The 15450-nt window shown below is 39.6% G+C and overlaps 1 protein-coding gene across 6 annotated transcripts in view; it reads right to left on the reverse strand.

The window, feature by feature from the left end:
* The window catches only part of Chn1 (chimerin 1), a 164166-nt gene that overhangs the window by 18305 nt on the left and 130411 nt on the right, over positions 1 to 15450 (reverse strand). For all 6 annotated transcript variants that reach the window (XM_031370637.1, XM_031370639.1, XM_031370643.1 and 3 more), the window contains one exon: positions 3878 to 3962. In XM_031370637.1, the coding sequence (XP_031226497.1) occupies positions 3878 to 3962 (85 nt within the window). The remainder of the gene's footprint in view (positions 1 to 3877; positions 3963 to 15450) is intronic.

The raw sequence follows: 15450 nt of genomic DNA on the forward strand, positions 1-15450 counted from the left end.
CCTGCCTCTGCCTCCCAAATGCTGGGATTAAAGGCGTGTGCCACCACCGCCCCGGCTGCATTAAACATTCTTTGCCAGAATATTTCTGGTAAGGCTAAAAGAAATACACTTTAGAAGTTCTGGTAGAATAATTAATTTCTTCCCTGGAATAACTTATTTCCTGGGAGAGGGATGTTTGATAAACTTCAGTGATTACATAATAACAGGAAAACATGCAAACTTACATTTTCTTTTATAGAGATCCACCTGCCTCTGCCATCAGAACACTGGGAATAAAGGTGTGAGCCACTCCCACCCAGCTTATTGGCAGGCTCTGGCTACACAGTCCAGACGGTTTTGAACTCCTAATCCTTCTGCCCTATCTCACGTGCTATACAGGTATATAGATCACATCTGCAAGGTTCCCAGGAATGTGACTGTTACTCTGCTTAGCACAATGAGCTTGTGCTCCTTAGTATTTAGTCTTTGAATTCTGTTTTAGATAAAGTAGGGGGCTCAAAGGCTAGATGAGTCCAGAGGGACAGGAGGTCTAAAAACTTCAATACAAATGCGACTGGTTATCTAAACAGAACTAATTAAATCTAAACTGTCTTTTTTTTAAGACAGGGTCTCACTCCATAGCTTTGGCTAACCTGGAACTCACTGTGCAGACCAGGTTAGTCTTAAACTCAGTAGGCCTCTATCTCCTGAGCACTAGGAGGCTACATCTATTACAGTAGACCCTATTTATTTCAAAAGAAAAGTAGGAGAAAAAAATGATTATTTTGTTTTGTTCTGTTTTCTGAAGATCATCATGGTAGGTTTGTGGTTTTTGAGCCAGGGTCTCCTCTAGTGTAGGCCTGACCTGAGTTCACTCTGTAGCTGAGAATGACCCCAACTTTTAACCTTGCTTCCTTCTCCTAAGTGCTGGAACACTATAACCCTGCACATGTTATACCCAGTTTTTAGAAAAACGTGTGCTAGGGAATGAATCATGTGTGGCAAGCAGTCTACTGAGTTCCATGCCAATCCCCCATTAAAAACAAAGGTTGACATGTACTTATGTTATATAGCATATTAATGGACAGAACAAAACCCCCTGTTTTTGACTGTTAGCCCTGGAAAGAGATGGAGGCTATGAAGGTTGGTGCTGATGAAGATAGGTGCTGAGGGGTAGAGGTACATTGTTTTATTTCTACTTGTTTATTCTGTCATCACTAAGCTGTCCCAAGACATTTTTTCCAAATATGATTTGGGACTATAGCATATTACCATATATTCAGACACAGTGGGTCTTTTTTTTTTTTTTTTTGCTGGCAGCTGTCAGGATTATCATGTACATGGTCTTCACTCTTTCAAAACATAAATGGTACACAACATTATTTCATAGAAAACCTTTTGTTAGTGACTGGTAAAAGTTAAGAATCTCTCTTGGTGTCAGCTGGTCAAGGATATCTTACAAAAGACAAATGAGGCTGACTGAGACAATCACTCTTTGAACAGGTGACCCTGCTGTAGAACGAGTATGCCATCTGCCTTTGAACAGTGTAGATCAGTGGTTCTCAATCTTTGGGGTCAACCAATACTTTCAAAGGGATGACATATCAAATATCCTGCACATCAGGTATTTATATTATGATTCATAACAGTAACAAAATTACAGTTATGAAGTAACAATGAAAATAATTTTATGGTTGGGGGTCACCAAGATATGAAGAACAGGATTAGGGTTACAGGATTAGGAAGGTTGAGAGCTACTGGTGTTGACAGTCTTTCTATCATACTTGACACATGCTTTCCAGCCCTTACTACTGCCCTCCAGTTCAGAGACATGAGCACAGCCATCTATGGAGGCTTCCTTGTGGACTCTGAGACCTGATGCAGAGCTGAGATACTCTGGAGAGAATACCTCTGCACACATGAGTCCCCCTGTGCCATTTTTATCCTTCTCCCCATGGCAGGGAGCATCATGATAGGCCTGGCCTGTGACACCTGTCTAGAAACTGATGTTCAGAGAAGAATTGGAAAGAGAAGAGCTGGCCTGTTCACATGCAATACATACTGTGCTCTGCTACTCCAAGAAAATGCAAATTAGTAACACACATACAAATGTCTGCATATAATGCACAACAAAAATATTCAGTTTGATAATAGAGTAAGAGAAATGAGTGTAATACAGTGTAAAGTCTGGTCATTATCATTTTGAAATAATTTACTTCAGAAAATAAAAAAGGCAGAGTCTTATGCATTTCAGGCTGATCTTACACTCACAAATGAGCTAACTATCATCTTGAACTCCTTAGCCTTCTGCTATCCCTCCGCAGTGCTGGGGCTGCATGTATATGCTGGGTTCTGGGAGGTCCTAGGGATTGAACCCAGGGCTTTGAGCATGGTAAGCAAGTGCTCTACCAACTGAATCCCATCCCTATTAGCATATACTGAGGAAAAGCCTTATGCTAAAAGACATGAAAGATGCTTCAGTTTTAAAAATTAAACAACCCAACTTTAATGATAAACATATTTACTGTTTAGAGCAAATACTACATATTTAAATTTTAAATAATATTTTTAAGGCCATGCTAATAGGTAGTCTGGGAAGTATTGAGAATAGTGGTTCTATACCAACAAATTTCACATGACATGAATTATTATTTCATTTCACAAAATATTACAAGTTCCTGCAGTGTGCATGTAGATAAATACACATTGGTGGGACAGAGAAAATTATATTTATTCAGGGGTATTAGGATTCTAATTTGGGGAAACAAATTTAAATTGTATTTAAAATGTGCTTTTATATATCAAATTTTTTTTTCCTTTTTTGGTTTTTCAAGCTTGGGTTTCTCTGTGTAGCCCTGGCTATCCTGGAACTCACTCTGTAGACCAGGCTGACCTCGAACTCAGAGATCCACCTGCCTCTACCACCCGAGTACTGGGATTAATACCATGAGCCAGTACGTGCAGCTCAAGAATTTCTCTATTGCTGTTTTTTTTAATAATTTATTTTTAATTTTATGTGCACTGCTATTTTGCTTGCATATGTGTGAGGCTGTTGGATCCCCTGGAATTAGAGTTACAGATCATGTGGTGCTGGGAGTTGAACCCAGGTCCTCTGGAAGAACAGTTATTGCTCTTAACTGCTGAGCCATCTCTCCAGCCCCAAGAATTTCTTTTTTTAAAATTTAAATGTAGGTTTATTTATTTTATGTGTATGAATGTTTTGCCTATATATATCTACATGTACCACACACGTGCCTGGTGCACACAGAATTCAGGGTTCCCCTGGAGCTGGAGCTTCAGATGGTTGTGAGCCACCATATGGTGCTGGGAATTGAATCTAGGTTCTCTGCAAGACCAAGTGCTGTTAACCTCTGAGCCATCTCTTTAGCCCATCACACTGAGTGTTTATTAATGAGTAACAGTTTCTAAATATAAACCTAAAACACCATCACTGAAAAGATTTGTTACAGTCAATTATCTTTATGTGTCACAAAGAAACTATTAATAACTAAGTGCTTTTTTGGAATTTGGTAATCATCTTTGAACATAAATTGAAGACTTTTTTTTTTTTTTACAGCTTTGACTTTGATTAAAAAAAAAAAACTCAGTAAGGACAATTCTGCTTAACAAGTCAGCTTTAGAATTCAGTTTCCAAGGCAACATATGTCCTTGTACACCGCTTTAAAAAAAACAAAAAATGAAAAAAACCCCTATAGATGTAGTTAAAGCAACACCAAGACCAAATGTTGAATATAACCGTATTGCTTTCATCTTCTTTGAGCTTCTGAAACAAGCTGGTGTCTTCCTTTTTGGGGACTTAGATATAACCCTACTGCTCTGCCCACCCAGTGAGAAGGCAAAGGGGAGATGACAAGCCAGTCTTCAGCGAGGCTCTTACCTGCACACTTCACTCCCTGAGCAATGAGGCCCCACATGAAGTTGGCACAGTATTCACACCAGTGTGGCCCTCGGAACGTATGCACCTGAAGAATGGGCAAAAGTGGAGAAAGGGGAGAGACATCTGTGAGGAGGCTGTTGTGTATCAATCAAAGCAGCATTGCACAAGCCACAATGAACTCAAGATGCAGCACGCTACATTTAGAAAAACTGACTGAGTAGAACTGACAAGTGACAGTGTTTTCAGAGCTTCATTTCTTCTTTTAGAAGCGATGACACATCAAATCGATAGACTACAATTTCCTTCTGGAAACAATGTCTACCATGGAATTTTCCAGTGAGTCTCCTCAGGCACAAGCAGCCTCTCCTGCATGCTAGGCAAACACTGGCGTGTCTGAGTGTAATGGCTTCAAGGGTAAGAAGCAGGGTTGATAATATCTCTAATCTAAGAATTTCGTCAGATGATCCAGCTTCTGTGGCAACAGTAGGTCACAAATCTTAAAGTGACACTGGGTGCAACTGAATCATAAGAAAGAGCCAATTTCTTCAAAACATTTGATATTTACTATGTTAACAAACAATTGCACTCCATACCAAAAAAGCTATAGTTAATGAGAAACTGAAAGCTGGCATTTCAGGCCTGTGACATTACATTGTCTCTCTCAGACTTTTATGCATAGGAAAAGTAAGATTCTAGTTTAGTGCTGGTGAAAAATATTACCAGAACAGAAATATGAATCTGAACCCTACACATTAAATAACAGAATTATTAAAAAAGTCTAGCCTGGTGTAGTGACACATGCTTTTAATCCCAGCACAGAGGAGGCAGAAGCAGGCTGCTCTCTATGATTTTCTGGTCAGCCAAGGCTACATAGTGAACCAATGTCTTAAAAAAATTATATATACACATTCACACACATGCGCACACAAACACACACACATATACATATATATTCATATATATATTTAAAGATAAAATATATATTTGAAAGTTTTGGGCAAATTATGGTTGAAAATGCACTAGAGAGAGGATTCAGGAAGTCAGTTAATTTACTGCCAATTAGACTTAACTAAGGTAATTTTTCTCCTGCAGGAAACAGAAGATATGGCAAAAATCACTAAGAGTGATGATTTCAATGTGTGAATTTACCAAAACAATTCTGTAAAGAGTAAAATGTAGCTAAAAATGTTATTTTTTATAACTGTGATATTAATTTATTCAATGGGTCTCAGAAATAAACTAATGACTCTAGGATATGAATATGTATTTGTGTATATTTTACACAGATGTATTATTTCTTCAAGGCCAAAATGTCACAAGTGTAATGTATTTCATTCAGTAAAACTATGCTGAGTGAATCATGAAAACACTACTGATTATAATATAAAACTCAAGTTCAAAGATGTTGAAATATCAAATAAAATATCCTTAATATATTCAGCAAAATATAGTATATCAGAATTCAAAGTGCTAGATAGAACTGGTAAAAATATTCCTATGAGGCTGCAGTGGACAACCCACAGTTCATTCTAAATAGGTGTGTGCTTGTGACTGTAACAAGCAAGCTTGAGGACCAGGTCTCATATTAATTTTGAAAAGGAGGCTGTGATTCCTCTTACATCTCTTATGAAAAGGGTCAGGAATGCAACACACACTTGCCTCTAACCTGCTAATGATGTTCAGAGCTCATAAACTCAAAGTATTTCATGTACTCGCTAGAACTAGGCCCAAGACCGACAGATCCCCTCCAACGCCCCTTGCCTTGTTCCTCAGAGTGGATGAAACTGGAGGAAGCTCACTTCACTCTGATAGGAATGGGAAGGAGACCACAGGCATGGGCTCTTGCAAAGATGCAGATGATGATGAAATCCCTATAGCATCCTAAAGGTACTTTGGAGAAAGTCTTTGGGATACAACTTGGCCTACAGGTTGCCAGGTCTCATGATAAGTATGTATTCCTTACTAAATATCTAGGTGAATAAAAATGGAATGAGAATATGGAATAAGTTCCCAGAAGGCCTTTGTACCTCTCATTTATGTCGTGGTGAAGCATCTGAAGTTACATCATGCAAGAAATAGTAGATGGTGCCTGGTTTATTACTTAAACATGAGAACACTGACTACCAACGTTAATACAGCCCATTCCTGCCTCATGAGAGCACTGGTGAATAGGACATGTTAAAAGACACAAGTCAGCTGTGCAGTGGTGGGCACACTTTTAATCCCAGCACTTGGGAGGCAGAGGCAGGTAGATTTCTGAGTTCGAGGCCAGCCTGGTCTACAGAGTTAGTGTCAGAACAGCCAGGGCTACACAGAAAAATCCTGTCAACAAGAAGAAAGAAGAAAGAAGAAAGAAGAAAGAAGAAAGAAGAAAGAAAGAAAGAAGGAAGAAGGAAGAAGGAAGAAGAAGGAAGAAGGAAGAAGGAAGAAGGAAGAAGGAAGAAGGAAGAAGGAAGAAGGAAGAAGGAAGAAGGAAGAAGGAAGAAGGAAGAAGAAGAAGAAGAAGAAAGAAGAAAGAAGAAAGAAGAAAGAAGAAGAAAGAAGAAGAAGAAGAAGAAGAAGAAGAAGAAGAAGAAGAAGAAGAAGAATATACAATCATGTATCAATGAAAAGAAACAGTCCTTCATCTGTATAGATCTTAGCACAATGCAAACAGGTAGTATTTGGTGCACACGATTCTACAGACACTGACCTGTGCTAACAATTTTATAAAAATGGTTGTATTTTAAAATGAAGCTAATAAAAAAGTAACACATGTTCAACCATAATGAAAAGGTCAAAAGTGGCACAGCTTAGGGGGGGATAAGAAGGAAATAGAGGGAAATTGAGGAAAGAAGGTCTGCAGTGGGTCACAAGAGGCTTTGGCAAGAAGCCCAAGACCACAAGAGCTAGGATTTACACATGCTGACATACTAGGCAAACACTACCACTGAGCTACATACACAGCCCTTTTGTCTGTGTGCTTCTTTTTAAAGACAGGGTCTTTCTGTGGCGCCAGGCTGGCCTTGAATCTTAGATTATCCTGCCTTAGCCTTGTTAGTTCTGTGACTATCAGTGTGGGCCACCATGCCTATCTGGTATCAGAAACATCTGCCTGGAATGCTACCCTATATATAGCAGAGAGTGTTAGAGATCTGCAAATGGTCAGCACTTAAGGAATAAACACTATTGCAGCCTCAATAAATCTACAACTGAGAGACATGCATTGTACAACACTGTCATTTCATCTAAAATACCTGAGGATTTGCTTGCCTATCCTGTTCTGAGGCTGCCAGCTTTTCTGTTCTTACCCCTGCTCACTTTCTTAGTTCCTGATTCTTAGTTGTAGTCCTGGTTAGTTGTTTTTGTTGTTGGTTGTTTGTCTTGTCAATTCTATACAATCCTAGACATATCAGGGAAGAGGGCACCTTAACTGAAAAAGAAAAAATGCCTTCATAAAACCGGCTGATAGGACATTTTCCTGGTTAGTGATTGATGTTGGAGGGCCCAGCTCAGGGAGGGCACTGCTGCCCTGGGCAAGCAGTCCTGTATTATATAAGAAAGGAGGCTAAGCACATTATCATGAGTAAGCCAGCAGTGTTCCTCCATGGCCTCTGCTTCACTTCCAGCCTGACTTGCTTTGATGATAAACTGTAAGCTGAAATAAATCCTTTCTTCTCCAAATTTCTTTTCTGGTTATGCTGTGTTTATCACAGCAATTGAAGCCCCAACTAAGACTGTTATGGACTAGGAAATCTAACAGCAAGATTTTGTGAGCAGTGGATATAAACCAGGAAAATGTTCTATCTCCTTGAAGGCCATAAATTGTTTTCTTTTTAAAGTTTTATGTGTATGATTGTTTTGTCTGACTTTATGTCTACACATTAGGTGTGTGCCTGGTGCCTAAAAAGGCCAGAAGAGGGTGTCAGATATCCTGGACCAAGAGTTTCGGATAGTTGTGACCCACCAAGTGGGTACTGGGAATCAAACCCAGTTCCCCATGAAGTGCTCTTAATAGCTAAACCATCTCTCCAGCCTGCCCTGAGGCTTCCTGCGCATATGACACTTTTGTTCTTTCTGAGTTTTGGACAGTTAAGTGAAATGAAGTAATCTTCTGATGAGTAAGAGACTCCAGCAGCACCTTATGCTCAGCTTGCTGTCTGACCTTAAGCATACTCACAGGCCTTGTAAGAGGGGGGAGAGAGAGGGCTGATAGTAACAATTGTATCAGTTTACCAGAAAACAATGGCTTTGGAAATTCTTTTGTTAAGATATTTCAAAGGAGCAGTCTCTGGCAGTATGGAACTAGTTAGAAAAGCCACCTGGTAGGAGGACACAGAACTATTTTTCCTAGTCTGCCTCTAAAGCTGTTGGTCCACACTGACCAGTCAAAGTAAAAGTATACATGCCCAAATGGCATGGTAAGCTAGTTTTAAAGCCCTTTCCTCTTTTGCACCTGGAAAAAAAAAGACAGAGTTATTATCATGGCATGTAGATTTGAACAACTCCTTTCAGGTTAGTTGCTCTGTTTAACCAGTAAGATGCATCTAATTAGTGAACCCCAACAGAGCCTTATCATTGAAGGCACTAGGCAAAGCCAGGCTGAAAAGGGCACAAAGTTTGTGAGATGGGAGGTGTGTTAAGAGGCAAAGGCCAGTGTCACATGTCTCCCAGGCAAGGACTTTGAAAGACAGTGAGGTTATCCTCAGTGGGGTATGCTGTAATGAACACACCTGCTGTGCCTGCTTCTCACCATGGTCACAGGATTTACAACTGCACTTTAAAATCAGTAATGGAAATAGAAAAAAAGAAGACCAGAAGATAAAGAAGACAAAGAACACTGCAGCAGCATCTTCATTATCCCTCTCAGGCATATGTCCTTGTAAACCAGTGGAAGTGACAAGAACATTAGGGCAGGAGGGTTTCTGGCAAAGGTGGCAATGACATTTCAGCTGCAGCTTCCTCATTTGGGTAGCTCTGATGACTCAGTCCTCCAGCCTGGTACTGGGCAACAAAAGAAGGGAACAGATGAAGACAATCAAATGGAAGAAACACACAAATGTAGGCAGCCAGGCAGGAAACGCCATCTCTTCCACACTCCTCAGCTTTATGGTTTAGCAAATACCTTGTTATTGATGTTAAAAACATCTCACTATGGTGCCCGGAGCTAATCCTGTGCCACAGTGCTCTAAATCTAAATACCATCTGGAAAGAGCTAGTGTCCCAGGAATGCTGACTCATCTGTGAGCACAGGTAAGACCACCACTTCTGCTCAAATTCCTGGCCCAAGAGGGACCCTCCCTGAGCCATCACGACACAGCAATCAAGGAACAGGCAGGGACAGGATCTGTCTGCACCCACTGGCTGACTCTGTGCTACAGCTGTCCATACCCAAATTCCTCCCAGATAAAACTGGTCTCCCAGGAGTTCTGACACACAGGCTGGCAGGAGGGACAAGCCACAGTCAGAGACAACAAGACCAGCTAGCACCAATCAAGAGATAACCACATGGCAAGAGGCAAGGGCAAGAACATAAGCAACAGAAACCAAGGCTACTTAGCATCATCAGAACCCAGTTCTCCCACTTAGAGAACCCTGGATACCCTACCACACCAGAAAAGCAAGACTTTGATTTAAAATCACATCTCATGATGATGATAGAGGACTTTAAGAAGGATATAAATAACTCCCTTTAAGGAATAGAGAACACATCACAGCCATCCATTCAACTGAGTACAGGGTCCCCAATGATGGAGTTAGAGAAAAGACCAAAGGAGCTGAAGGGTTTACAGCCCCTTAGGATGAACAACAATATGAACTAACTAGTACCCTCAGAGCTCCCAGGGACTCAACTACCAACCAAGGACTACACATGGTGGGACTGATTGTTCTGGCAGCATGTGTATAGTAGAGGATTGCAAAGTCAATCACTTGGCCCTGTGAAGATTCTGTGCCCCAGTGTAGGGGGATGCCAGGGCCAATAAGTGGGAGAGGGTTGGGTGGCAAGCATGGGGAGGGGGGAAGCAACAGGGGTTTGTTCTTGTTTTTTTGTTTGTTTTTTGGAGGGGTAACTGGGAAAGGAGAAATCATGTAAATAAAGAAAATATCTAAAAAAAAAAAAAAAAAAAAAAAAAAAAAAAAAAAAAAGGAAATAGAGAACACAGGTAAACTCATAGAAGCCCTTAAAAAAGAAACACAGAAATCCCTTCAACAATTGCAGGAAAACAGGTGAAGGAACTGAACTAAACCATCCAGGGTCTAAAAATGAAAACAGAAACAATAAAGAAATCACAAAGGGAGACAGAAAACCTAGGAAGAGATCAGGAGTCATAGATGCAAGTATCACCAACAGAATACAAGAGATAGAAGACAGAATCTCAGGGGCAGAAGATACCATAAAAAAACATTGACACAACAGTCAAAGAAAATGCAAAATTCGAAAAGCTCCTAACTCAAAACATCCAGGAATCCAGGACACAATGAGAAGACCAAACCTAAGGATGGTAGGTATAGAAGAGAGTGAAGACTCCCAACTTAAAGGGCCAGTAAATATCTTCAACACAATTATAGAAGAAAATTTCCCTAACCTAAAGAAAGAGATGCCTATAAACATACAAGAGGCCTGCAGAACTCCAACTAGATTAGACCGAAAAGAAATTCCTCCCATTATATAATAGTCAAAACACCAAATGCACAAAACAAAGAAAGAATTTTAAAAGCAGTAAGGGAAAAAGGTCAAGTAACATATAAAGACAGACCTATCAGAATTACACCAGACTTCTCACCAGAGACTATGAAAGCTAGAAGATCCTGGGTAGATGTTATATAGACCCTAAGAGAACACAAATGCCAGCCCAGGCTACCCTACTCAGCAAAACTCTCAATTACCATAGATGAAGAAACCAAGATAATCCATGACAAAACCAAATTTACACAATATCTTTCCACAAATCCAGCCCTACAAAGGATAAAAGATGGAAAACACCAATATAAGACGCAAAACTACACCCTAGAAGCAAGAAAGTACTCTTCTTTCAACAAACCCAAAAGAAGATAGCCCCACAAACATCAAAATAACATAAAAAAATAACAGGAAGCAACAATCATTATTCCTTAATATCTCTTAATATCAATGGACTCAATTCCCCAATAAAAAGATATAGACTAACAGACTGGATACATAAACAGGATCCAGGTTTTGCTGCATATAGGAAATGTGCTTCAGTGTCAAAGACAGGCACTACCTCAGAGTAATGGGCTGGAAAACAATTTCCCAAGCAATTGGTCCCAAGAAACAAGCTGGAGTAACCATTCTAATATTGAATAGAAGCTACTTTCAACCAAAAGTTATCAAAAAGAATAAGGAAGGGCACTTCATACTCATCAAAGGAAAAATCTACCAAAAAGAACTTTCAATTCTGAACATCTATGTTCCAAATGCAAGGACACCCACATTCATAAAAGAAACTCTACTAGAGCTCAAAATACACATTGCACTGCTTCAACACCCCACTCTCATCAATGGACAGATCATGGAAATAGAAACTAAACAGAGATACAGTAAAACTAAAAGAAGTGGTGGACTAAATGGATTTAACAGATATCTATAGAACATTTCATCCTAAAACAAAATAATATACCTTCTTCTCAGTACTTCATGGTACCTTCTCCAAAATTGACCATATAATTGGTCACAAAACAGGCCTCAACAGATACAAGTAGATTGAAATAATTCCATGCATCCTATCAGATCATCACAGACTAATGCTGGTCTTCAATAGCAACAAAAACAACAGAAAGCTCACATATACTAGAAGCCCTACTCAATAATAAGTTGGTCAAGGGAGAAATAAAGGAAGAAATTAAAGACTTTTTAGAATTTAATGAAAATGAAGAAGGCACAACATACCCAAACTTATGGAACACAATGAAAGCAGTGCTAAAAGGAAAACTCAGCTCTGAGTGCCTCCAAAAAGAAACTGGAGAGAGCTTACACTAGCAGCTTAACAGCACACCTGAAAACTCTAGAACAAAAAGAAGCAAATACACCCAAGAGGAATAGACAGCAGGAAATAATCAAACTCAAGGCTGAAATCAATCAAGTAGAAACAAAAATAACAACTATACAAAGAATCAACAAAACCAGGAGCTGGTTCTTTGAGAAAATCGACAGGACAGATAAACCCTTAGCCAGACTAACTAGAGGGCACAGAGACAGTATCCAAATGAAAAGGGAGATATAACAACAGAAACTGAGAATATAAAAAAGCTCATAAATCCTACTATAAAAGCCTATATTCAACAAAACTGGAAAATCTGGATGAAATGGATAATTTTCTAGACAGATACCTAAGTATGCAATATGTATGACAAAGGAAAGAATGGTGATTGTATATTTCAAGAATGAGAAAACTGTTCAAAATTGAGGGAAGTACCATAAAATTCCTTCCAGACCAACAGTGGCCATAACAAAATAAACACCGTCTTGAACTCTAAGCCATAAGGCAGAGGAAGAATTGATACAGGATGGCTAGACCGTGGGGTTAGCCTTGCTATAGTAGGACAGCATGGTCTCTTGCTCTATTCCCACGGAATGAGAACCATAAAAACAGGTTCTATTAAAAGGTGTATGAACCAGTACCTTGAATATGGAGAAAAGTAGTGAATTATTGTTAATTCTATTCATAAGAATTGTTCCCTGGACTAAGGAGATGGCTTAGTTAGTAAAATGTTTACTGTGTTTTTCTGTCCAGTCCCTAGAACTATATGAAAAGTCCAGGTATGGCATCATGCACTTTTTTTTAAAAAAGATTTATTTATGTAAGTACTGTAGCTGTACTTCATCATGGATGGTTGTGAGCCACCATATGGTTGCTGGGAATTGAACTCAGGACCTTCAGAAGAGCAGTCAGTGCTCTTAACCTCTGAGCCATCTCTCCAGCCCCAGCGACACGTACTTTTAACAGTGCTGTAGAATTTACTGGTGTTCACTGGCTAGCCAACCTGGCCTTATAGGTAAGTTATAGGCCAAGAGAGAGACAAAACAAACAAACAAACAAATAAATAAAAACAAGGTAGATAGCACTTGAGGAATGACTCCTGAGGTTGACTTTTAGCCTCTACATGTATATGCATACACCTCTATATACAACCACACATACATGCAACTACACACAAACATACATGTAACTACACACAAATACATTTACCATAACCAATACAGGGTATTATTAACAGTTAAACTTCCTCATGGATCCCTTTATAATCTATCCATTTCCCCAGTTAATACTATTTCTGTGGGAGAAAAGAGCTCTAAAATTACAGCTGGATCTTTAAAACATAAATAAGTGAAGGTGCCTGGAATCATACACAGCTACATAAACACTAGCACAACATACCTGGTGCTGAAGGAATGGCACTTTACACAGTGCCATCGATCTGACATCTGGCTGTCAGCTGGCCAGCCAGCTAGTCAGTCAGTCATTCCGTATGTCTATCCACTAATTATGAGAGACATGTTGTTGCTATATGTAGCTCGGGCTTAACTGAAGCTTACTCGGCAACCTAGGCTGGCCTTGAACTCATAACTTTCCTACCTCTCTACCTAAAGCTAGGATTATAGGTGCTGCCATCCTTAGCTTTTTTGTCCATTTTCATCATACTACAAGATATAAATTATGCAATAAAAAGTAAAACAACAGCCGGGCATGGTGGCACACACTTTTAATCCCAACATTCTGGAGGTGAAGCAGAAGGATCTGCATTTGAGGCTAAAAAGGTCTACAGAGCAACTTCAGGAGAGCCAAGGCTACACAGAGAAATCTTATCTCAAAAACATAATAATGATTAAAAAAATAAAACAACAAAAATAACCAAACCACTTTTCATGTCAAAGTGTAGATGTTTAAAGCCCATCCTTTTTGTCCCTTTCTCCTGATAGCTTTCACTTGTAACTGACCATTTTCAAGGCTGAAGGATGGCAAATGCTATGGACAGCAAGGCAGCTCAGTAGTATAGCCAACTCAACAACCTGAATCTGAGCCCTGTGACCTTCATGTGGAAGGAGAGAACCATCTGCTCATGTGGCATTCAAATGCCTCCTACCCTTAGCACACTACACACACACACACACACACACACACACACACACACAACCACACACACACAACTACACACACATACATACATGCAACTACACACACACACACACACACACACACACACACACATACACAAATACATTTACCACAACCAATACAGGTTCTTAAATGTTACATTCATGAAATCCAATGTATGGAGTTGAAGAGAGATGGCTCAGAGGTTAAGAGCACTGGTTGCTCTTCCTGAGGACCCAGGTTCAATTCCCAGCACCTACGTCACAGCTCAGAACTATCTGTAATTCTGCCTTTAGGAGATCTGACACCCTCACACACACAGACATACATGCAGGCAAAACACCAATGTACATAAAATAAAAATAAGTAAGTCATACAAACATTAAAAGAATCCAATGTAATATAAAACAATATTCTACTTTGAGAATTAGATTCATTACTTGGATAAGTGAGCTTGTACTGGGCTGGAGAGATAGCTCATTAGTTAAGACCACTGGCTACTATTCCAGAGGTCCTACATTCAATTTCCAGCAACTATATGGTGGTTCACAACCATGTATAATTGGATCTGATGCTCTCTTCAGGCATACAGGTATACATGCAGATAGAGCATTAATACAATTAATACAATAAATAAATGAAATATAAGAATATTTAAAAATGAGCTTGTATTAAAATATCAGTGGTAAATTTGAACACAGTAATCAATATTTTTTTAAAAAAATCTTTTAGTTACAACAGTAAATATAGTAAGAAGAGAAAAGAAAAGAAAAGAAAGGAAGAAAAGAGAACCACAACCAATAAAAATGCAGAGTTGTGAAGCCGAGTCCTAAATGATATATCTAAGACACTGGTCCTGCACTTAAGGCTTGGGAATCACTGCAGAAGAGGAGGCAGAATGATAGCAAGAGCAAGGAATGATAGCAAGGAACAAAGAGTTAGCTGTGAGATTGTGTTTCCTAGAGATGTCAGAGAAGTCACACCTTTGGAATCTCACCAAGTGGCTGAACAACAGCAACAGACACACCAGCAGCTATGGCCAGGGGTGGGGGAGCCAGGAGACCTCAACCCTACATAAAGAACTAGAGCAACGAAGAAATGCCAAGTGGGAAAAAGTCTTCCTGAGGAGAGACTACACATACCACTTGGTGATCCAATACCAATGGTCAGCCCTGACAACACATAAAAGTAACATTATACAGATGGAGGAGGGTGTATTTAGGAATAAATGCATGCTCACATGCGCGCGCATGCACATACACATACACACACATACACACACACACACAGGAGATATATATGCAGCACAATATACATACATAAGGATAACAACAAATGAAAAGAGGTCATTGCTATGCATGTGGTGGTGAACATCTTTAATTCCCACACTTGGGAGGCAGAGGCAGGTGGATCTCTGAGTATACAAAGCAACTTCCAGGACAGCTAGGGCTGTTACACAGAGAAACCCTGTCTCAAAAA

This window comes from Mastomys coucha, unplaced genomic scaffold (genome assembly GCF_008632895.1).
Source record: "Mastomys coucha isolate ucsf_1 unplaced genomic scaffold, UCSF_Mcou_1 pScaffold15, whole genome shotgun sequence".
NCBI lineage: Eukaryota > Metazoa > Chordata > Mammalia > Rodentia > Muridae > Mastomys > Mastomys coucha.